We start from the raw sequence: 26132 nt of genomic DNA on the forward strand, positions 1-26132 counted from the left end.
ATAAGCCAACAAAAAGAACTGCTAAGCACCAGGAAAATTAATGAGTTTTATTTTAGATGAAGTTCCACAGACTCATGTATCAGATACATTTGCTAAAGTAGGCTTGAATACATAAACTCTGATAACTAAAACTAATTAGTGTTTAAAGTGCCTCAGGATTCTTGTTTCTCCTGTTATGTCACATGAGATATCCGTAACCATAAACAGAGAGATGTTATTGTATTCATATCAGGGTACATCCATTCGGTTTAGGAGGATTCAAGGTGTTGCATATGCCATTGCATTGGCTATAAAAAGTGTTCCCATTTTACCTTTCCAACCAATATGCATTGCTAAATCTTTCATAAGCATCTTAAAGCTGATACTTGAAGGCTTTCTTGTATCCATTGGCTGTTATAGAGAATGTCTATTGAATCAGCCATCAATGAATCAATCAATATATAGGTAATCACAATTGAGTGAATGGCTCAGTTCTGGTCAAAATGATCCAAGTAGGATTTCCCACTTGTGAGCTCCAAACATATTGGTAGCACGTATCATTGGATTATCGATTTTTATTTGACATACGGTAGATATCTAAATACCTTAAATGATGTCTGGCCACTCTCCTGTTTGCTGCAAAAGCTCCTAGGATAAAGATACTGTCTGGACAGGCCCTAAGAAGACCCACCCTACCTTGATCCAACATACCTTGTCCCTCTGAAATCTGTTTTCTACAAAGAAGCTATGATCTTCAGGTTTTGTTTGATTTGCCAGAACCAGCAGAGACAGTAGCCACATGTGATGGGAGCTATACTTTTTTTTAAAAAAAAATGGCGGTATGGGTTTTTTTTAACCATTCATGACCTCTGATCTATAGCTTAATAAAGAAAACAAAATACAACACAATTTGAAAATACTTCTGACAGGCTTCATAGTCATATTTCTTCATAACTGGATTACAGCAAATCCTCTGAAAAATAACATCAGCCTTCTCTGCCTTGCAAGCATCTATCACAGAACATACTTGTTGGATAAGGAAGGTATGCAGAAAGTCAAAGGTCTGTTAAGCTTATAACAAGTAAGGGTGGAGCTGGAGCTGGTATCTATTGAGATTCTGATGCTAGCTTGCATATTCGCTTCACCCTTGAATAAGGGCCAATGGTATTGTCGAAAACGAAGTCCCAAAGAACTCGAACCCAGGACTGGTGCTGTGGTAAGGTATCGTAATATTCTGCTGCTATCTTCCTTACCTGTAAAAATAAACAAGATTTTTTTTATAAAATAAATTCTTTACAACCTTTAAAGTCAGCATTTTTTTCTAAAGTAAATTCTTTATAATCTAGCTTCAAACTAGTGAAAATATTCAATCATACATAGTGCCAATAGTTCATTGAAAACAAACTTGTGGGGAGGGGGAGGTTGTGTCAGGAGCAACTTGAGAAACTGCAAGTCGCTTCTGGTGTGAGAGAATTGGCCACCTGCAAGGACGTTTATTTATTTATTTGCAGTATTTGTATACTGCCCTTCTCAGCCCTTAGGCGATGTTGCCCAGGGGACGCCTAGATGTTTGATGTTTTACCATCCTGTGGGAGGCTTCTCTCGTGTTCCCGCGTGGGGAGCTGGAGCTGCCAGAGGGAGCTCAACCTGCTCTCATCGGATTCGAACCACTGACCTGTTGGCCAGCAGTCCTGCCAGCACAAAAGTTTAACCCATTGCACCACTGGGGGCTCCAACAAATTTGGCAAGTCTAATGTTTATTAAGGCGAGGTTAGCAGGTGACTAATCGACCTAGTTTATTAATTGTTTATATACATTGTAATTCAAAATTTTGAACTAGGTAGAGCCAGGAGGTCAACTGAGAAATCAACTTTGCATGCTATCTAAGGACAGTAACATATTAGTTGATTTTCTAGCTAGAAAAAAATAACTAGAGTGGCCTCCTTGACTTCGGTCTGTGTTTATGTGTTATTTTTTTTCCCTTGGCTCTAACAGCAGAATATCAATAGCAGGTCTTGTATGGGATGCTGGTATCTTGACTCTTCTGACCCTGACTTTTTCATAAATGCAAAAAGTCCATGCGTGGTTCCAATGGACATACATTTAATGTCAGTACAGATATTAAACCTTGTGCAGCAGTCTCCATGAGTGTTCAAGTGATTCTAAGACTCTACACAATCAACGAGCCATAAGTAAAAATAAATAAATAAAGGCACATAATGGAAAAAAAAGGATGGGAGTATGTCACTGCCTGAAGACAAATCATAATAGCACACGCAGAACACTGGTTGGGACACTTCCTTCAAGCAATAATCTAGAAGCATAATCATTTGCACAAACCAATTTATGCCAGGCTTAGAGACTAACAGGATCCCAGCCCTAAAGTCTAGTTGGTTGCACATTATGACGCCTTTCCAGAGATAGGTGTGGTGTGTATCAAATTGACTCTTCCTGCTTACACAGGACTGTTAATGGAAAATGTGACTGATTCCACCCTTTCAAATAACAGAGGTGCCTAATAGTTCCAAGTGGCTTGCATACATTGTGAAGTTCTTTAAGATGTCATTTTACTTGAATATCAAAAGCAGTTTTAACATCGGCTTTTGAAATGCAGTGAACCAAACTCCCATTCGACACACCTTTCATGTCTGCATGCAACAAGCGAAAGATCCCTTGGCAATGCACCCTTTCCTGCTCTCTGTGTGTGAGGAGGGGAGGAGGGGAGGCGTGTGGGGTGCCATGAGCCACCCCATGCATTTTCCTTTTTGTCTTTGGGCCATGTGAAGAGATCCTGAGTAAAGTTATTAATGAGGAGATGTGGCATGGACAAAGGGACATACTTTTATTTATGATGGTAATGCCCCAAAGTGAAGAGTTTTTAGAATGATATATTTATCAAAATAGGTAATATTATAAAACTAAATATTACTCTGGATGCTTGGTTAGTACTTTACTTACTTACTTACTTACTTACGTACTTACTTACTTACTTAGGTGATCCCTCATTGTTCGAGTAGGATACTCTTCCAGGATCAGTGTACTGGCAGTGGGTTCGTAGGTGACACGGGTCAGAGCTTCCCAGTTCTGTGTCTATGCCAGAGTTTTTAAGGTTGGCTTTGAGCCCATCTTTAAATCTCTTTTCCTGTCCACCAACATTCCATTTTCCATACTTGAGTTCACAGAGTAGAGCAACTGCTTTGGAAGATGGTGGTGAGAAATTCAGACAACTTGGCCAGTCAACGGAGTTGATGGTGGAGGACCATCGCTTCAATGCTGGTGGTCTTTGCTTCTTCCAGCACACTGACATCTGTCCACTTGTCTACCCAAGAGATTTGCAGGATTTTTCGGAGGCAATGCTGATGGAATCGTTCCAGGAATTGCATGTGACGTCTGTAGATAGTCCATGTTTCACAGGCATATAGCAGGGTTGGGAGGACAAAGCTTTATAAACAAGCACCTTGGTATCCCTACGGATGTCCTGGTCCTCAAACACTCTCTGCTTCATTCAGAAAAATGCTGCACTTGCAGAGCTCAGGCGGTGTTGTATTTCGGTGTCAATGTTGACATTTGTGGAAAGATGGCTGCCAAGGGAGCGGAAATGATCAATATTTTCTAATGTTACACCATTAAGCTGTATTTCTGGCATTGGAGAGGGATTGGCTGGTGACTGCTGGAAGAGCACTTTGGTTTTCTCGATGTTCAATGACAGGCCGAGCTTCCCGTAAGCTTCTATGAAGGTTTTTAGAGTGGCTTATAGGTCTTCTTCTGAATGCACACAGATGACATTGTTATCAGCATACTGGAGTTCTGTAACAGATTTTGTTGTAACCTTGGTTTTGGCTTTCAGTCTGCTGAGGTTAAATAGCTTGCCATCTGTCTGATTTCTACTCCTAGCCACTAGTGGAGCGGCTAGGTTAGTATTACTAACGGACGCCACAAAAGTGAATTTAGAAATGGAAAAGAAAGAATTGGTGATTATTTTACTCACAGTGGCAAGAATTATAATCTCAAGGAATTGGAAAATAGTAACTTATCTTACACCAGAAGCATGGTATAGGTAGGTATGGAATGTAGCCTTAAACGCTACACTATCATTTAAGTTTTTTGGGCTGTGTGACCATGTTCTAGAAGCATTCTCTCCTGATGTTACACCTGCATCTATGGCAGGCATCCTCAGAGGTTGTGAGGTCTGTTGAAAACTAGGAAAGTTGGGTTTATATCTCTGTGGAAAATCCAGGGTGGTAGAAAGAACTCTTGTCTGTTTGAGACAAGTGTGAATGATGCAATGTTCCTAGATTCGTGTTTGGGCAATGCTGCGTTTGGTGGTCCCTATGTAGATTTGTTCACAGCTGTATGATATACGTTAAACTCCTGCAGAGGTGAGAGGATCCCTCTTGTCCTTTGCTGAACGTATCATTTGTTAGATTTTCTTAGTGGGTCTGTAGATTGTTTGTATGTTGTGTTTCTTCATCAGCTTCCCAATGCAGTCAGTGGTTCCCCCTTTTTTGCAGGTTTTTTATTTATTGTTATAAAAATTATACATAACCATAATTACCATGCATTTTGTCCTTTTTCATTCCCTTCTCCCTCCCCACTCCCACCCCTCCCCCTTCCCTGTTGACAATGTAATCCTTTTGTTTCCTGTTACATCAATTCTATCCAAGTTTTACTTCCAGCTTTCATCATCTGGTTTAGCAACCTATAACCATCTTTTAAATAGAGTCCAAATTTATTTAATTTTCTTCTGTTTGTCTGACCATGTCTTTTTGCTTCTTATTATGTCCAGAATATCCAGTTGTATTTGGTCCCACACATATTTATACCATTTTTCAAGTGCCCATTTTTTTTTCTTTACACCCCTGAGCTATTACTACATGTGCTGCTCTAAACATCATCATCATTCATTCTTGGTCTTGGTCCTTAACTCCTCTATCACCATATATTCCTATTAATAGAATTTGCATATTTATATCAAATTTTATTTTAGTATGTAATTCTACTTGGTTTAGAATTTGTCTCCAGAATTTTTGTATCTCTTCACACTCCCACCATAGATGTGAACACCATGCCTCCCGGCTTCCACAACGCCAACATTTGGGATTTAATCCCTGAATCATATGTGCCTGCTGAATTGGTGTTCTGTCAGTGGTTCCCTTGATGTATGGCAAGAACACTTTTCCTCTGGGTGGATCTTTGTCTTTACTATCGTGGTTTGTTGTCGGTCTTGCTGCTCTTCTGATGTCTGAGGTGGAGTCTCCATTGGCCTGTAGAGCCCAGCTTAGCTGGTTCGGTTCACCTTGTAGGAGGTGGGGTTCACAGATACTTTTTGCACAGTCTGCCAGGGCTTTAATGGTGCTTCTTTTCTGACTTGGGTGATGGTTGGATTTTTTTAATGTAGGTATCTATCTGCGTGTGTAGGTTTTCAGTGTGACCCAATCGTTGAACATGAAAGGCACTGCAGGTTACTTCAACCAGAGAAGTCAGCCATAGCAGAGCACCTGATGAACCACCCTGGACACCACATATTATTTGAGAACACGGAAATGCTAGATTACTCTAACAACTACCATGTCAGGCTCCACAGAGAAGCCATTGAAATCCACAAGCATGTGGACAGTTTCAACAGAAAGGAGGAAAACATGAAAATGAACAAAATCATTGGCAACCAGTATTTAAAAAACATTAAAATTATAAAAGTAAATAAAGAACAAAACTCAAACAAAGGGGAGCTCAAGAGAGGAAACAATCAGGAACAGCTAATCACCTCTCAATGAAGAATTCCCCCAGGCAGCAATCAGCCAAGCTTTGAAGCTACAATGCCATTTAATGCTAATCAAGGTGGCCAATTGCAACATTCACACTTGCCTCAAACAGACAAGAGTTCTTTCTCCCACCCTGGACTTTCCACAGAGATGTAAAGCCAATTTTCCTAGTTTCCCACAGGCCATGAAAGCCGACAATACAAGGAAATGAGGGTATTCGGGGGGAAACAAACAGATCGGATTTTGATGCATACTGTTTGGTTTTTTATTAAATATGCTTTAGAGAGTGAAAATAGATAACAATATAACTTTGTTGGTCAGGAATTTTGGATATGACATTTGATTAATGGTTGATGTATAAATATACGGCAAAAGGAAGGATACTTGTTCAGGCCTTGGTGGTGGGGTTATGTGTTTGAAAATGTTCACTGTTTTTGTGTTTTGTTTACACTGTAAGTTGTTAATGTATGTAAATAAAAAAAACTACAAAAAATTAATGAGGAAGAGCACATAAGCTAAAAGAGGCCGCCACAATTTGCTTTTGTCAGAGCATACAGTAAAGGGCAAGATTTTGCCCCTTCTCTTCTCCATTTTGAATTAATTCAGTGCATACTCCGCAAAGCGAGACAACAGAATCAAAGCCGCTCCTGCCAAACTGAGATAGTTGGAAGGCATGTGGGTTTGATCAGGCTACAAAACTTATTCTCTTTTTTTGTAGCAACTATATATCAAAGAACAATCCAAAAAAACTGGGGGAATTCAACTTGCCTCTTTCTATTTGTTCACAGAGAGACTGTAATTGCATTCAGGAGCTAGTCTGATGGCATGAAACTCTCATGCACTTAATTAGTTACTCATTTTCCTGCAGGTAAAATTGCCAGACAAAAAGTATGAATGCTCTATTGTAATGTATTGTTAGAGGGGGGAGAGAAAAACTAAGTGTGAAATGTGTCACCGGTTGGTACTAGATTTTCCTCGCCTGCCTCAAAAAAGTCTCCGTAACTTGCTCAAGGAATATGCTACAAGGATCCCCAAAATATTATGCTGTATATGCTATCTGCTCAACAAATTGAAATGAGATGCAAACAGTGCTGAGTGGTACCGTATAGACTCATGTATAAGTCAACTTCATGTAAAAATCAAAGGCAGGTTTTAGGGCCGAAATTAAGGAATTTAGTATGCTTACTTATTTAGGTGATCCCTCATTGTCCTAGTAAGATTGTCCCCCAGGGTTGGTGTACATAGGTGACTGTGGAGCCCTATTCTTGACCTGCATATTCTCTTGCAGTGAGGGCATTTGTTTCCAGGTGGAAGGTGGTCCCAGTCGGGGTTGGCTTGATGTGCCATCCTCTTGGCACATTTCTCTCTTTCGCCCTCCATTCATGCCTCTGCATGACTGCAGCACTGCTGGTCACAGCTGACCTCCAGTTGGAGCGCTCAAGGGCCAGGTCTTCCCAGTTCTCAGTGTCTATGCCAGAGTTTTTAAGGTTGGCTTTGAGCCCTCTTCAAATCTCTTTTCCTGTCCACCAACATTCTGTTTGCCGTTCTTGAGTTCAGAGTAGAGCAACTGCTTTGGGAGATGGTGGTCGAGCATTCAGACAACATGGCCGGTCCAGCGGAGTTGATGGCGGAGGACCATTGCTTCAATGCTGGTGATCTTTGCTTCTTCTAGCACACTGACATTTGTCCACCCAATTTTCCCAATTTAGTATGATCCATGGATACGTTAGGGGTCATTCTGCAGAGAGCCATCCACCCATGTTGCCACTGCCATTTCCCCACCCAGGCACTGAAAAAGGCCAGAAGTGGCACATGGCAGAGAGGGTTGAGGGATTGGTGCATCTTTTAGGTTCTGCTACTAGGTCTTTAGCCTTCTCTGCAAATAGCATTGATGTCTCACCAATCTACAGTTCCCATTATTCTACAGCATTGAGCCATGGGAGGTCCCTAGATAGGCATCTTAGTGATCCAATCACAATGGGATTTAGCTGTTCTCAGCCTAGTCTTTGGAAGGACTCCAACCCTTCTATTCACACCTATTCCCAGAACCAGCCTACTCATCTTCTCCCAGGTTCTCTACTTGTTTCTGCTAGATTAGAAGAAAATGTGTATTTAACACAGTGATCGCAAATCAGCAGGACAAACTGTGCAGCCCTGCAGTCATTGGTGGGCTGCAACTTCCACATTCCACACATTTGGCTATGTCAGCTATGGCTTTTGGCAGTTCATGTCCTCTTAAAAATGAAGTCCCATCAGTTTCAGGTTTGCGGCACAGGCAAGAATGAAATACTATCAGTTCTAATGAACTGGACTGGACTAAATTATGCTGGAATATGGGAATGGGAGTCATCTTGACATCAGTGTCCTCCTTCCTGGCCTTCAGAAAGAAACAAAGACGTGGTTGTGGGATGCAATGCAAAGAATAGTCAGGAAAAACATGCTATGGCAATCGGAATGGCCACGGTGGACAATTTTTGGATCATGTGATTTAAATATTTATATTAGGCTGTTTTTAATGCTTTGTCTTAGTGCTTACATGTTGTATATGCTTGTGTTTAATTGTTTAAATGATTTTAATTTATAGTTATATGTCAATGTTTAGATATTGTGATTTTATTTTATTATATGTATGTTGGCATTGAATTCTTGCATTAATATGTTGTAAACTGCCTTGAGTCCCCCCAGGGGCGAGAAAGGTGGTATATAAGTATCCTAAAGAAATAAAGAAAGAAAAGGGCAGTTAACGTGGTATCAAACTGCTTTAAATCTACCCCAAAGAGATTCAGATATCCTCAAAAAGGTAGACTCAGAGAAGCATCTCACTGTATCTTCCTAAAGAGATGTGAAAGGATGACATCAGCACCGAAATCCACTGGGATCTTCTGAAGGACTCAAATGCTACTGTGTTCAGATCAAGGCATAAAATTACCTAGCTGTCACTTTGTTGGTGTGTTTACATTTTTATTCTATTTATTCATGGTTGTTAGTTGTCAAGCAAAGAATGCCAACTAATAACTTTCAAAAGCAACATAGTCTACCCAATGCTGGTACCATAAACATGGATTGAATGCTGGTCCTTACCAGTGGCAGCTTGGAACCAGGAATGCTGGGGAAATCATGATGCTCCATATGGTAGCCAACATTAAATGTAATGCAGTTGAGGGGCCCATAGTAGGAATATGTTTCATATCCTTTCAAATACATATAGTGTTCTGCGATGAAGTGCCCAGAAATTGGATGCAATCCCATGCAAAGTAACGTTCCACTTATCATGTAAATAATGGGCTTCAGACCCCACAAGTAGAAGACGAGAAGGTCAAAGGCGAACTGGATCAAGGCGTTAAAGATTTCCATCTCAGTAATGGCTTTGGGATTCACACAGAGTGGTCTCAAGGCATAAAACAACGGCTGGAGAGTGATCCAGACCAGTTTCCGAAGTGGCGTGCAAAATAACCAACCCTCAAAATCGGTAGGAATATCCACATCCAAATAATGTCCGCCAAGGTACCGGTGGTGGTCAATGTGGTATTTCTTGAAGGAAGCAGAGTAAGGGAGTCCAACGGGCAAGTTGGCAAAGATAGCAAACCATCTGTTCCACTTGGCTTGCTTGTTCCCAAAGGCCACGTTGTGAGAGATGTCATGGATCGCCAGCGTCATGGAGTGGTTGATGCAGCCTCCGAAAGCATAGGCCCAGAAGAAAACCCACTTCCAGGATAAATTTCTCACCAGGTAACAGGCCAGAATCTGGGTGAAGACCATCCCTGCCACAACCCATTTTAAGTGGGGATCTGGCCCCATTAGGGATTTGATGGCTGGATATTTTGCTGAGGAGGGAAAAAAAGAAGATATCAATTAAGTACAATTAGAATTCTGTTGATAAAGAATGTATACTGTAATTTTTACAGGGATTAGATATGCTGTACTGTGCTTTTCTGATGTCCTGATCAGTTCTCCATTAATGGAAGATAATGAGCAAATTAGTATTGAAAAATGTAGTAATCCCCTTTATCTGTGGGGTTCACTACATTCCTCGTACATAAATCTGTGGAAAATAGCTAACCCTATTGAAATGAAGGCCTAGGAATACTATAGAGGACCAAGAAAATTCCTAAAGAGAACATATTTTATCACACATGAATAAATGAAACGATGGATACTGGTGCTGCAGAATTCATACTGTATAACCAACATTAGTGCTATAGCCATTGGAACAAGGTTGCAGATACCAATCCAGAATTATTTCCTTTGAACCTGTTCTGTATGGGTACTAATTTATGCTTATTTTGTTCACTGAATCTGTGTTATGTAAATCAAGTAGGTAGGTTTTATTTTGGGCTTCTTCTTCTTTCTTTCTTTTTTTGTCGTGCAGGAGCAACTTGAGAAACTGCAAGTCGCTTCTGGTGTGAGAGAATTGGCCATCTGCAAGGATGTTGCCCAGGGGATGCCCGGATGATTTGATGTTTTTATCATCCTTGTGGGAGACTTCTCTCATGTCCCCGTATGAGGAGCTGGAGCTGAAAGAGGGAGCTCATCCGCCTCTCCCCAGATTCGAACCTGCAACTTGTCGGTCTTCAGTCCTGCCGGCACAGGGGTTTAACCCACTGCGCCACATTTATGCTATTCTTGTTTACAGAGTCTGTGGACTAGAATTCAGAACATTCTAATATAATGTAAAGATCTGCAGGGCACGACTGAAAACAAACACAATGCCAATGAATTCTAATTGCAAATCATGCAACCTGTATATGATACACAAAATGCTTGAAAGTCACTATGGGCAGTTCCAGACAGGCCTTTATCACAGAACCATTTGCATTTAAAAAATGCGGATGTTTCTGGGGGCCTGCCTACACACACCCCACAAAGCTTTCTGAGGTGGGTGCCCACGGAACTGCCTGCGAGAACATCTGGACGGCCCTACCACCCTTCCTCTTTCCCCTTTCATCTAATGAAGCCACTAGTAGGCCTAATGAAATTGATCCCATTAGAAATGTTCCCTTTTGTGCTACAATTCCCACCATTTCTCTTCTCCAGCCTAAACATGTACAGCTCCCTAAGCTGCTCCTCAATGAGCTTTTCAAGAAAGAAAGAAAAAATTCAATAGTCAGTTCCTCTAATCCTGTTAATTCAACCATCCACAGATCAAACTTTTGAAGAAAAAAAACCACATTGGTTTTGTAAGAGACATCATTTTACTACACGATAGCAGTAGTAGCAGTTTATTAATGTTTAGAACATAGTCCATTTGCATAAAATACTGTAAATAAATACAATATAAAAGTGCAACAATACAAAAATGCTACACAAAACAATTGATATCTAGATTCTGCTTATTAAAAAGTCTACACAATTAAAATACGATGCAATTAAAGCACATTAAATAAGAATAGCATTAAAGAATTATATTAAAAAATTAGATTGTATATAATAGGATTTGAGTATCTATGGACTTTGGAACCCAAATAGGTTTGGGCTGAGTGTGTCCTGGAGCCAAATATAAAGGGCCTTTTCAACATACCTAGATCCTTAGGGGATCTAGTTTAAAACATATTTTTCTTTGCTCATCACAGGAGTGCCCTTCCACACAGCCCTATATCCCAGAATATCAAGGCAGAAAATCCCACATTATCTGAGTGTGGACTCAGATAAACCAGTTCAAAGCAGATATTGTGGGATTTTCTGCCTTGAAATTCGGGGATGTACAGCTGTGTGGAAGGCCCACAGTCCCTGAAACTACCTCCACTGAAGCACAAACATACCCCAAGCAACTGGGAATTTGGGGCCAAAATGAGGAATTCAGCTCTCTTGACCTGTGCTCCCTCTACTGGCAACTATGAAATTGTTTTTGTTGTCTGACCTCAAGTTTTCAAAATAAGGACAACTGCAAGGTGAGACTAGAATGTAGAGCAAGAGAGAAAATAACATACACACCCATCCACCAGCCAAATATTGACTGTGCTTTTCATGCTCTTTTAGCCTGCCAACCATCCTTTCAATAGGATTTTTATGAGACTTATTTCCTGCTGCTCAAGAAACCAAAACACTGATACCAGGGAGTTGTTGAACCTGAACCACATGTTACCCGTTTCTCACAATGTTAAAAGTGAACACATTTTACTGGCTGAAGATACATTGGCAGTCTCTGAGATGTGATGGTATCAGAGACCAAACTGAAATGGACAGAATTTAATAATGTGAAAGTTATTAGAAAAACTGATGATAGAAAGCAGAACTTTCCAGTTGTCAGCAAACCTGTGGTGAGAAAAAATAGTGCCAGAAACAGTGAATAATGATCCAGAATATAGCTGGATCCCAAGCAGCTGGACATGTCTGTCTTTCTGTCTTGTAGTAAGTATCCTCCTCAGTCAAAGACATAAGAGTCATGAAGTTGGCTTCAATAATACACAATCAATTTAAGGTTCTGAATAGTGAAAAGTACAAATAGTCATTTTTCAATATATACATCTTTTTCTCTCTCTTAGGAAGAGCCAGCATAGTATAGTGATTTGAATGTTAGACTAGGACCCTGGGAAACCAGGGTTCAAATCTATTCGTCATGTTGGTGACACTGGGCAGATCACAAGCTCGTGGCCTTAGAGGAAGACAACGGAAAAACTCATTTGAAGCAACCTTGCCAAGAAAACACAACTAAAGGTTGCCATCAGTATTGTCTCCCCTGTTGTTTAACATCTCCATGAAGCTGTTGGGAGAGATCATCCAGAGTTTTGGAGTACGATGTCATCTGTACGCAGACGACGTTCAACTCTATCACTCCTTTCCACCTGCTACTAAGGAGGCTGTTCAGGTCCTGAACCGGTGCTTGGCAGCTGTGACGATCTGAATGAGGGCAAACAATTGAAATTGAATCCAGACAAGACAGGGGTACTCCTGGTGAGTTGAAAGGCTGAACAGGGTATAGGGTTACAGCCTGTGCCGGGTGGGATTACACTCGCCCTGAAGATACAGGCTGGCAGCTTGGGAGTTCTCTTAGATGCATCACTGAACCTGTAACCCCAGGTTTCGACAGTGGCCAGGTGAGCTTTTGCACAAGTCAAACTTGTGTGCTAGTTGCATCCACACCGTGAGAAACCAGACTTGGCCATGGTGGTCCATGCCCTTGTTACATCTCGCATAGACTACTGCAACACACTCTGAGTCACCTTTGGGCTGAAAAAGGCGGTATATAAATACAGTAAATAAATAAAATAAATAAATACATGGGGTTGCCTTTGAAGACTGTTTGGAAGCTTCGAGTGGTCCAATGGGTGGCAGCCAGACTGCTCACCGTAATGGCATACAGGGAACATACAACAACCTCCTTGTTACATCAGCTCTACTGACTGCTAGTCTGCTACCAAGCACAATTCAAAGTGCTGGCTTTAGCCTATAAAACTCTAATAGGTCTGTCCCAGCTTACCTGTTTGAACGTATCTCCCTCTATAATCCACATCAGAGGATCATAGAAGCCTTGCTCTTGGTCCCACCTCCCTTGCAGGTGCAGTTGGTAGGAACAAGAGACAGGGCCTTCTCAGTGGTGGTCCCTCGTCTATGTAACTCTCTCTCCAGTGAAATTAGATCAGCTCCCTCCCTCCTGATCTTCAGGAAAAAAACTACAAATGTGGCTATGGTACCAAGCTTTGGTCAGTAACTTTTCATCAGTGCAATAAGAAACTATGAAATAGTGCAATGACGAAGGGAACGGGTATCTGAGAGTGCCACAAGAAAGGGATTCGAGCCACATGGAGCTCATACATTCCCCGCCCCTGTTCTGCGTGTTTAAACAACACAGAATGGAGAAAACTCCTCAATGGACCCAGGCATCATTCACCAAAAGTAAATAAAAATTGTCAGTTTAACCATGACTTAGAAATTCATTCAGGGGAACCTGTATGTTGTGTAAACTTAAACAATGTACACCATGCCAACCATGGAAAATCAACTGGGGAAACATGGGCAAATTTCTACTGTATGTGCAGTGTTTGCTCTGTCGCCCTCTGCTCCTCTCTTTGCTCCAAGATGATGAGTCAGAGAAGCAACTGGACACGCAAACAAGAAAAGTAAACTATTTACTTGTATGCTAACTGTATAAAAAATACAGGCACAGCCCTTCCCAATGCATGCAGTACAGACTTCTATTGCACACAGGTTGTAACAACAACACTGATCTATTCATTCAAAAATCTCCAGTTATATCAATGAGACTGGAGTGTTGCACTAAGTGGTACTGGAACAAAGTGCAATATGATCTGACATGATGCCACAAGAATGTAAATGTATATGTACCGATTGTTTTTATGTACCGATTGTTTTTAACTGTGATAATTGTTTTAACTGCTGTTTTGTACGTGTGTGTATTTTGTGCAGGCATCGAATTGTGCCTTTTTGTAAGCTGCCCTGAGAAGGGCGGTGTAGAAGTACTAGAAATACTCAAAATAAAATATATTATTGTTGATTTAAATTGTTATTTGATGATGTTTTATACTTATTATCGATGTATTTGGATTGTTGTTTACAAGGTTTTAATACGTTTAAGCTGCTTTGGGACCCGTGAGGGAGAAAAGAAGGATATATAGTGCTGATTTATTGTTATTTATTTATTCATTTATTTATTTCGGGTACTTTTACCCCGCCCTTCTCAACCCCCGAAGGAGGACTCAGGGCAGCTTACAAAAAAGGCACAATTCGATGCCTATACAAATTACACATAACATACAAAACCATAATTAAAAGCAGTTATCACAGTTAAAACAATCAAACAACCAGTACATAACACATCATATAAAACATCATATAAAACATCATATATACTGATATATAGTGCAGATCATCAAAGCAGATAATCCACATCATCTGCTTTGATCTGGATTATATGTGTCTACACTGCCCTATAATCCAGTTCAAAGCAGAAAATCTGGATTTTATATGGCAGTGTAAATGGGGTGTAAACCGTAAATTACAAATCTGTTCCTGCTCTTTTGTGTTCTCTGTGAAATGAGGCACTGTGTAAAAAATTATGAATTAAAACGCTAGGAACTCACTTGAAAGGGAGAGCCACAACCGAATTCTTTGCAGAATCTGCAGATAGCAATAGGAAAAGACCACTCACAGTCCCTCCTGTTTGCAGGGACATTTATTTATTGATTTATTGATTTATTTGGTTTACGCTATTTATACCTCGCCTTTCTCTACCCCAAGGGGGACTCAAGGTGGCTTACATGTGGCAATTATTCAGTGCCTTAAACACATGCAACATTAAGCTTAAAATCCATTGAATTAAAATTTATACATATTAAAAATTAAAAAAAAATATATTCAATATTAAAATCATGCCACCCAAAATTTGTAGCCTGAGGCCATTCTGTAGTCATTGCACATATTCCAATTATATTATATTATTGTACTGCTTCTCCAAAGGCCTGGTCCCAGAACCAGGTTTTTACTCTCCTTCTGAAGGTTAGGAGGGAGGGGGTTGATCTAATGTTGTTAGGGAGGGAGTTTCACAGCCGAGGAGCCACCACTGAGAAGGCCCTGTCTCTCATCCCCACCAGTCAACGCCTGAGAAGGAGGTGGGACTGAGAGCAGGGCCTCCCCAGACGATCTAATCTCCAAGATGGTTCATAGGGGGAGATACGTTCAGACAGGTAAACTGGGCTGGAACCATTTAGGGCTTTATAGGCCAACACTTTGAATTGTGCTTGGTAGCAGACTGGCAGACAGTGGAGCCGACGTAACAGTGGGGTTGTATGCTCCCTTTTCACCGCTCCAGTGAGCAACCTGGCTGCCACCCGTTGGACCAATTGGAGCTTCTGAATAGTCTTCAAAGGCAACCCCACGTAGAGCACATTGCAGTAATCTATACAACATGTAACCAGAGCGTGGACCACCGTGGCCAAATCTGACTTGAAAATTTCTTCTGTGCTAATAATACATCATCTGTTTACACCAGGCAGATTTTGTCTGTAGCTATATGTCTACATGAAAAAAGAGACCAATGCATCTCCAAGTGCTCAGTAGAGGAGGTTTAGTTTTTATTTTGCAAAAAAACCCAATCTACTGAGCACTTGGAAATGTATCTCTCCTTTTTTCCCTATGGAATCTATTGTTTGCTCTCCATTATCTGCCTCTTGAACATCTGTCTGTGTGGCTAGCTGGAGGTTATTAAACAAAAACTAGATGGACAAGTCAGTGGTTTGAATCCAGGGAAAGAGGGTTGAGCTCTCTCTGTCAGCTCCAGTTCCCCATGCAGGGACATGAAAGAAGCCTCCCACAGGGATGGTAAACATTAAACATCTGGGCATCCCCTGGGCAATGTCCTTGCAGACAGCCAATTCTCTTACACCAGAAGTGACTTGCAGTTTCTCAAGTCGCTCCTGACCCCCCAAAAAAACAAAAACAAACCCAAACTCTCTGAAGTCATTGTGGTCAACAATCAGATTGCTGAATGCTGAAGAGACCCAATGCAGCAATTTTTGGTTTGCAAGAAAAATAAAAGTCTCTGAATTAAACATGTGATCTGGTCTCACTGAGCCTGTCTTTCTAACATATGTTGACTGTGAGTATCAATGCATAACTGTGGCTTTCTCATTAAGATGGTGTGACATAGGAAACTGCATGTTTCCCAGAGTTCAGAACAAGTTCTGGTATTAAAAAGTAAGGCGCGGCACTGGACGGGACAGGACTTTGATTTCTGTGACGCTTGATCATAAAGAACTGTCGCGAAGTGAGAGGGGTGTGGTGCTGAGATTAGGGCTCATCTGAGCTGGCCCTTCATTTGTTTCCTAGAGGTTGCCATGCTGTAATATGAAGCATGCTGTGATCTGTTGAACCTTCACATGGTTCCACTAATCCATATCCTCCAATCTGGTAAGGAGAGTCCCAATGGATCCTCAGCATTCCCACATTTCCAGCTACTTTTAGAATGTCCCAGTTTCCTCCTCCTCTCCCTATTTGTCCTCATCTGATTTCAACTGTTGCAGAGATCAAAACTTAAAAGGCGTCTGCACTAATCAATTCAGTAGGAGGGAAAGGAAAATTACAACAGCAAAACAACAGAGAGGAAACAAACAAGGACCTCTAATCACCTCTCAACAAAAGATTGCCCCAGACACTGCCAGGCCATCAAATGCTGATCAAGGTGATCAGTTGAAACATTCACACCCAGCTCCAACAGACAAGAGTTCTTTGTCCCACCCTGATCATTCCACAGATATATAAACCCACTTTCCTAGTTCCAACAGACCTCACTACCTCTGAGGATGCTTGCCATAGATATAGGCGAAACGTCAGGAGAGAATGCCTCTAGAACATGGCCATATAGCCCGAAAAAACCTACAACAACCCAGAAAGGAAGAGGCTTAATCATTATCTTTCCAGTAGGCTTGGGAGAAAGGATATTTCTTACAGCCCCTTCTAGTTTTGTGTGTTTTTCCTCATTATTGTATGTTAATTGATGATATTTGGATGTTGTTTGGTCACATGTCTCCTGGTTTTCATCTGTGAAGTGTTAGAGGGCATATGATTCTCACCCTTAGAAACAGCCCCCATTAAAAAACTTTCTCGGAAGATTTTCAAGTAGAGGATGGATGGCTCTCTGTCAGGAGTGCTTTGATTGTGTGTTACTGAATAGCAAAAGGTGATTGAACTGATTAGTCCTTGATATCTCTTCCAACTCTACAAGCCTATGAATCTGGCATAGCCCAACAGATGCTAAGGTGGACTCCCAGTATGTCTCACCATTAATCATGCCAGTTGGGAATACCAGGAAGAACATGATTTCCATCTCCGCTCTAAAATGTATCTTACTGATACTGTGAATAAACTCAGCCCTGGTAACTGATCTATTGAGATTTTTTCCTGCTGGAAATTCAAGTAAAGTTGATTCACTGGGCTAATTATTAAATGGTAAATCAAAACTGATATCAGTCCAGTTGATTGAATGGGTCTACTCCATCTGATAACAAGATCCAAGGTAATGGGACAATATTATTCAACTAACTGCTTGAGAAAATAGCTTCTATTGAGCCACAGAATGCAAAATCCATCAACCAGAAAGCCCCACCAAGAAGATCACCATTGTTATGACTGAAAGTTCACATTGTCACCAAATTAAGGAACTAGCTACAACATAACTACCTCTTATGCCTTAATCTCAGAACCTCTGAAACACTTGAAAGAAAGGAACCTTCCTATGTCACTACTGACCATTCAAGACATATCAAGTTAATGTTACCATGAGCAATCATCTCTGGTGGAATACCTCTGAATTATATGAATTCAGCATATATATCTCTTTTGCTGTGTCATACTGTGTTTTTGTGTCAGTAAAATAATAATAATAATAATAATAATTATTATTATTATTATTATTATCATCATCATCATCTTTATTTATTTATATCTTTATTTATATCCTGCCACAATCTCCCAAAGGGACTCAGAGTGGATCACAAAGGACACAAAGCTGCAAACACACAAAATTCAACAAATGCATGAACAATAACACAAAAACAATAACAAACAACATAACATCATAAACCCCACCGGTTAAAAATCAATAGAATGCAACCATAGCTGCAGATACAAAACACAGTGCAAACAATGTTTCATAAAGCACAAGGTGATACAATCTCTTCATCTTCAAATATGTTCAGTAAAGAGTTCTAAACACGGTCAAATGTTTGTCTAAAAAGCCATGTCTTTAATTGTGTCTTCAGGAGGAGTGTAACCCCGCCAAGCACAGGTTGCCACCGTATACAACGATCAGCCTCACAACTGGCCAGGAGGACCTCTGTCTTGTCTGGATTAAGCCTCAGCTTGTTGACCCTCATCCAGTCCATCACAACTGCCAGGCACCAATCAAGGATCCGGGGAGCTTCCTTGGATTGAGGTGGAAAAGAGTAGTAGAGTTGTGTATCATCTGCATAGAGATGGCACCCAACTACAAAATTCTGGATGACCTCACCCAGTGGTGTCGTATATATGTTGAAAAGCATGTGGGGAAAAATACAACCTTGCGGGACCCCACAGGTCAATGGCCAGGGATCTGAACAGGTGTCCCCTAATATTACCATCTGTGTGCAATTCGCCAGGAATGAGCGGAGCCACTGAAGGACAGTGCCCCTAAGAACCATTTTGGATTGCTGACCCAGAAAGATATCATGGCTGATGGTATCGAAAGCCGCTGAGATCCAGGAAAACCAGAAGGGACACACTCCCCCTGCCTAGTTCTCTGCGGAGTTCATCCACCTAGGCAACCAAACCTGTGTCCATTCAGTGACCAGGCCTAAAATCAGACTGCAAGGGATCTAGAAAATCGGTTTCATCCAAGAATCCCTGGAGTTGGGAGTTGTTGCCTTTTCAGCCCAGTCTAACTTACAGGATTATTGTGTATATCCACTGGGCTGGGTGGAAAGCGACTATGTAAACTAATCTGATCCTCTTAGTAGAGAAACATAAGGGCTATGAAACTAAAAATAATAACCATGAATGAAGCCCAACCCTCATTGTATATAGAAGGACTTCAGCACCAGAATTGCCCAGAATAGATTTCTTGGAACTTATATTTGAAACAAAGCATTGCTCATTGCAAAGTGTGGCCAGAAAGATAGGCAAAAAAGGGTTTTAGAACAGAGGGCATGGCCTTGGGGAGACCCTTTTAAAATGAGAATTGTTTTTAGCAATTTTTATCTATTTGTTTTACTGAGGTTTTAATTAAATGGTTTTAATAATTTTAAATCAATTTTAATATTTACTTTAATTCTATTGATAATTTTTATTTCTGTTTTAATACAGTAGACTCTCAGTCAACCACCTCCACAGTCACCTACATATCCACCACCCAGACACTGCACTTGGAAGGCCATCATACTCGGACAACGTAAGTCAGATTGGTAGATGCCAAATGAATGTAATTTCTGGTTGTTTGAGAATTATGATTTAAAACTATACCATAAACTCTGTATTTACCTGATCTTAATATTGAAATAGAGCCATGAAAAGCAAATCACAACAAATAAAAACAAATATAACTTAACATACTACCCTTTTACTGTATTAGAAAAACAGTTTTGTGGATGCAGTATGAAATTTTGGTGAAAGTTTTGCTCAAGAGTCTACTGAAGTTTCTCAATCATCCTAATGCCGTGACCCCTTAATACAGTTCCTCATGTTGTGGTAACCCCCAACCATAAAATTATTCTCCTTGCTACTTCATAAGTGTAATTTTCCTACTGTTATGAATCATAATGTAAACACTGAATATGCAGAATGTATTTTCATTCACTGAACCAAATTTGGCATAAATACCAATTGATTTTGTCACTTGGGAGTTGTAGTTGCTGAGGTTTGTAGTTAACCTACAATCAAGGAGCATTCTGAACTCCACCAATGTTGGAATTGAACCAAACTTGGCACACAGAACTCCGACGACCAAGAGAAAATACTAGAAGAGATTGGTGGGCATTGACCTTGAGTTTTGGAGTTGTAGTTCACCTACATCCAGAGAGCACTGTGGACTCAAACAATGATGGATCTGGACAAAACTTGGCACGAATACTCAATATGCTCAAATGTGAACACTGGTGGTGTTTGGGGAAAATAGACCTTGACATTTGGGAGTTGTAGTTCCTGGGATTTATAGTTCACCTACAACCAAAGAGAATTCTGAACCACACTGGGCCAAACTTCCCACACAGAACCCTCATGAACAAAAATACTGTGTTTGTTGGTGGTCTTTGACACCCTCTTTGTGACACTCTCTTTGTGACAAAACGCGGGTCTAATGTATTTATATTTTATAGGTTTTCGAAATTGTATAGTTTTTAAGGCTATGACCCACTTGAGTCTTGATCCAGAGGGGAAAGTAGGCTACAAATGTAGTAAACAACAACAAGGATATAGCCCCCAGTCACCAGATATTATGGGTGTTGTACTCCAGTCCACGTCAAAAGCACAAGGTTGGAGTAGGTTAGATGCAAATCTCCAGTCTTCCTCCCCATAAAGATTTTTACTGCTGCAAGGCAAACAAGAATTTGCAAGGGAAAGGGTTTTCCCAGCATGCAAAGGAGCAAAGAGAGAAAGGTGGAAGCAGCTGGAGTTTTTCTGTTGGCACAGCAGGTGGAGGAAAGTCATCAACTCACAAGTGTAACTTTGGACAAAGTTATGAACTATAAATCAGTAGGATAAAGATGTCTGCAAGGATGTTACCTAGGGGACGCCCGGATGTTTTACCATCCTGTGGGAGACTTCTCTCATGTCCCCACATGGGAAGCTGGAGCTGACAGACGGGAGCACACCCCACTCCTTGGGTCAAACCTCTAACCTTTCTGTCAGCAGTCCTGCCGGCACAAGGGTTTAACTCAAGTATGGGCAAACCCAGGCCCAGGGGCCAGATGCAACTCCTTGGGCTCTTTTCTCAGGCCCTCCTCTCTCTCAACATATTATTCTTCCTTCCTCCTCTCTTTCCTTCCTTCCTTCATTCCTCCCTCCCTCCCTTCCTTACCTCCCTCTTTCTCCTTCCTTCCCTCTCTTTTTCCTTCCTTCCTTCCCTTTTGTCTTTCCTCCCTCCCTTCCCTCCCTTCATTCCCTCCCTCCATTCCCTTCCACCCATCCTTCTTTTCCTTCCTTCCTTCCTCCTTTCCTCCTGGAGGATGTTTACCTGGAAGAAGAGAAGGTGGAGAGGGAACATGAGAACCATGTTTCCAGATTTGAAAGGGTGTCCCATTGAGGAGGAAGGAGGGGGAAAACTGATTTCCTGCTGCTCTAGAGACCAGGGCACAAGAGAGTAATAGTTCCAAATGACAGGGAAAGAGATTCAACTGAAAAGATTAGGAAGAACTTCCTGAGAGTACGAGCTGTCGGAGAGTGGCATAGGCTGCCTGGGAGTGTGGTGGCGTCTGCTTCTCTGGAGGCTTTTCCGCAGAGGCTGTCTATCGGGAGTGATTTGATTGTGCCTTCTTGCATGGCAGGGGGTTGGACCGGATGGCCCTTGGGGGTCTCTTCCAATTCTAGGATTCTAGGATTCGATATCAGGAGTAGGCAATGCGGGATCTGGTGGAGGAAAAGGCAGGGAGGGGGCTTGGGGAGAACCCCCTCCTAACCAGCCCTAGACCACCATGCGGCCCCCAAGTTGGAAAGTTTGCCCATGCCTAGTTTAACCCATTGTGCTACCAGGGGCTCTAGAGGGATGGTGCTGAAGGTGAGGCATGAGACAGCATTCATGGCTAACCTGAGGAAACGCTGGTTTTCAGCACAACAACAACAAAACTTTATTTATACCCCATCACCATCTCCCATAGGGACCCGATGCAGCTTACAAAATAGCACCCAATGGTGCCAAACAACACATAAAACACAAAACATCAACATATAAAATCAATAACACATTTACATAAAACCAGAAGGAGCCCCCAGTAGTGCAGTGGGTTCAACCGGTGAGCTACTAAACTTGCTAACTGAAAGGTCACAGGTTTGAATCCGGGGAGCGGGGTGAGCTCCCACAGTTAGCCCCAGCTTCTGCCAACCTAGCAGTTCGAAAACATGCAATGTGAGTAGAACAATAGGTACCGCTCTGGCGTGAAGGTAACAGCGCTCCATGCAGTCATGCTGGCCACATGACCTTGGAGGTGTCTATGTACAGTACCAGCTCTTCGGCTTAGAAATGGAGATGAGCACCAACCCCTCAGAGTCGGACATGACTGGATTTGATGTCAGGGGAATACCTTTACTTAGACATATAAAATTAACAAAAGCAATCTCTATTAAATAAAACCAGTAAAATGTGGCTATAGCCCTGGAATAAAAGATCCACGACATCGCTTAGCAATCAATTGGCAACCAATCTGGCTAGTATCCATTTCTTGTCTACGTAAGGCTCACATCCCATGATCTAATGCAAGGGTCCTCAAACTAAGGCCCGTGAGCCAATGCGGCCCTCCATGGTCATTTATCTGGACCCTGCCCAAAACTTTAGACTTAGGTTTGCCCAAAGTCTGAAATTACTTGAACGCACACAACTTGACTATTTCATAATCCAAAAGTAAGCCCACATTTCCCATTGAAAGATGGGTAAGTTTATGTTGGTGAAATTTGTTCTTCATTTTAAATATTGTTTTGTCTTTCACTGATTTTTTTTTGTTTGCATTATAGATAAGATATGTGTAGTGTGTATAGGAATCAGTTCGGTTTTTTTTCCAAACTATAGTTTGGGGGACCCAACAGTCTGAGGAACCTTAATTAAAAAGTTTGAAAACTTTTTTCCCCAAGACTTTTGTGCTTGGGAAAGGTAGCAAAAAATCAAGACAGACAGTCAGGACCCATGTCATGGCCCATGCTAGGACCAACACCACCACAAGGAAGGCAGGAGGAGATGGTTAAGGTGATCATTCAGTAGTGCAGAAGCACAGTGGATGGGAGAGTCCCAGTGTGACTTATACCGGGGCTGAGCCAGTGTACGACAAGCTAGATCAGTCCCAGATTATCTGTCAGTGTAGATCAACCCCAAAAGACATCGGAGTGTGGTTCAGATGATCCCCTATTGGCAAGGGCAATGCCAGACATACAGCTTAATGGTGTAATATTATAAAATGTTGACCATTTCCGCTACCTTGGCAGCCACCTCTCCACAAAAGTCAGCATTGACACTGAAATACAACACCGCCTGAGCTCTGCGAGCGCAGCATTTTTCTGAATAAAGCAGAGAGTGTTTGAGGACCGGGACATCCATAGGGATACCAAGGTGCTTGTTCATAAAGCTATTGTCCTCCCAACCCTGCTAGATGCCTGCAAGACGTGGATTATCTACAGATGTCAAATGCAACTCATAGAACAATTCCATCAGCGTTGCCTCCAAAAAATCTTGTAACTCTCTTGGGAAGATGGGTAGACAAACGTCAGTGTGCTGGAAGAAGCAAAAACCACCAGCATCGAAGCGATGGTCCTCCGCCATCAACTTTGCTGGACCGGCCACTTTGTCCGAATGCCCGACCACCAAATCCCAAAGCAGTTGCTCTACTCCGAACTCAAGAACGGAAAACAGAATGTTGGAGGACAGGAAAAGAGATTTAAAGATGGGCTCAAAGCCAACCTTAAAAACTCTGGCATAGACACCAAGAACTGGGAAGCCCTGGCCCTTGAGCGCTCCAGCTGGAGGTCAGCTGTGACCAGCAGTGCTGTAGAATTTGAAGAGGCAGGAATGGAGAGCTAAAGAGAGAAGGAAGGCGCCTCAAGCCAACCCCGACAGGGACCGCCTTCCACCTGGAAACCAATGTCCTCACTGCAGGAGAAGATGCAGATCAAGAACAGGGCTCCACAGTCACCTACTGACTCACCAGAACACTGACCTTGGAAGACAATCCTACTCGGACAACAAGGGATTGCTTCAGTAAGTTAGTAAGGCAAGGGTAAGCCTTCTTACCAATCCTGCTCTCACCTCCACTGAGTTGTTTCAGTGCAAGCTACTTTCAGGGCTCTAGAGGTGCATCTCCAACATTCATGGGCAAACTTAAGCCCTCCAGATCTTTTGGACCTCAACTCCCACAACTCCTAACAGCGGCTGTTAGGAATGGTGGGAGATGAAGTCCAAAATACCTGGAGGGAAAGTCCTGGAGGAGAAGGAGGTGAGCCTGCTAAGTTGCTTTTCGCGTGGAGAAGCGAATAGAAGCCCCATTTCATCTCCGTCTTGGGTGAGCCTACCTAGGATCTCCTTCCTGCGCTGGGTGTGGGGCTGGTCGGTGTAGACCCACTCGAAGTCGCTGCGGGTGACCCGGTTCCCCATCGCGGAGGCACCTGCCGCTCTCCCTCCTGAGCCACCACTGGCGCGCCGCCCGGAAAAAAAGGGACCAGGTCTAGATCTCACCTCTGCCCACCTGAGGGGCGGGGCGAAGCGAAGGGCGCGCTCCTCCAAGCCACGCCCCTTCCCCCACCCAGCCCCAGGCTCCCTGGGTATGCACCTGCTGCATCAGGCATAGCTTGGATTGCTTTTGTGTGCCTCCAGGTCGTGCCTGAGTTGTGCAGACCCTGTCAAGGAGCTTCATTGGCAAGATGCATACACAAGTGTGTCCCCCCCCCCCTTCCTCTGAGCCTGAGAGTGTGACCTGCCCAATGGGAATTGGGATCCCCTCCAAGGGTTTTCTTCTGAGGCTGAGAGGGTGTGTTTTCCATACTAGAGCACCTTCTTCATCAGTCCTGGCCCATCATCCAGATCAATCCAACACATTCGCTGCATGTAATATGACTAAGGGCTTTCTCCTTTACCTTCTTCTTGAGGCGGAGAATGGGACTTAACCACAGAGGGTTTCCATAATAGAGAAGGGATTCGAATCCTGTGCTCCAGAGTTCTAGCCCAGCGTTCAAGCCACAGCAACTACACATATTGCGGCTTTCCTTTGAGGCTGTGAAAATATCAGAGAATCATTGAGTTGGAAGAGACCTCATGGGCCATCCAGTCCAACCCCCTGCCAAGAAACAGGAAAATCACATTCAAAGCACTCCCAACAGATGGTCATTCAGCCTCTGTTTAAAAGCCTCCAAAGAAGGAGCCTCCACCGGGGCAGAGAGTTCCACTGCTGAACAGCTCTCACAGTCAGGGAGTTCTTCCTATTGTTCATGTGGAATCTCCTTTCCTGCAGTTTGAAGCCATTGTTCCATATCCTAGTATTTAGGGCAGCAGAAAAAAAGCTTGTTCCCTCCTCCCTATGACTTCCTCCTACATATTTATACATGGCCCTCATAGTGTCTAGATCTAGGGAAGTAATGCTACCCCTCTATTCTGCTTTGGTTAAACCACACCTGGAATATTGTGTCCAATTCTGGGCACCACAATTCAAGAGAGAATGGAATGTGTCCAGAGGAGGGCGACTAAAATTATCAAGGGTCTGGAGAACAAGCCCTATGAGGAGCGGCTTAAGGAGCTAGGCATGTTTAGCCTGAAGAAGAGAAGGCTGAGAGGGGATATGATAGCCATGTATAAATATGTGAGAGGAAGCCACAGGGAGGAGGGAGCAAGCTTGTTTTCTGCTTCCCTGGAGGCTAGGACGCGAAACAATGGCTTCAAACTACAAGAGAGGAGATTCCATCTGAACATGAGGAAGAACTTCCTGACTGTGAGAACCGTTCAGCAGTGGAACTCTCTGCCCCGGAGTGTGGTGGAGGCTCCTTCTTTGGAAGCTTTTAAACAGAGGCTGGATGGCCATCTGTCGGGGGTGATTTGAATGAAATATTCCTGCTTCTTGGCAGGGGGTTGGACTGGATGGCCCATGAGGTCTCTTCCAACTCTTTGATTCTATGATTCTATGATTCTACGTCTCCTCTCAGCCTTCTCTGAGAGGAGCAACCACTGAGAAGGCTCTTTCTCCTGGCCTCACCAAGTGAGGTTGTGATGGCAGTACGATCACA

General features: G+C 42.4%; 1 protein-coding gene across 1 annotated transcript; it reads right to left on the reverse strand.

Annotated features, from left to right (window-relative positions):
• Positions 1-821: 821 nt before the first annotated feature.
• DEGS2 (delta 4-desaturase, sphingolipid 2) lies at positions 822-24569 on the reverse strand. Its single transcript, XM_060755611.2, has 3 exons — positions 24432-24569; positions 8823-9565; positions 822-1232 (listed from the first exon to the last, which is right to left on the reverse strand). Exons 1-3 carry the CDS (start codon positions 24511-24513, stop codon positions 1086-1088), a joined length of 972 nt encoding a protein of 323 aa, XP_060611594.2. The 5' UTR covers positions 24514-24569; the 3' UTR covers positions 822-1085.
• Positions 24570-26132: the final 1563 nt, after the last annotated feature.

This window comes from Anolis sagrei, chromosome 1 (genome assembly GCF_037176765.1).
Source record: "Anolis sagrei isolate rAnoSag1 chromosome 1, rAnoSag1.mat, whole genome shotgun sequence".
Lineage (NCBI taxonomy): Eukaryota > Metazoa > Chordata > Lepidosauria > Squamata > Dactyloidae > Anolis > Anolis sagrei.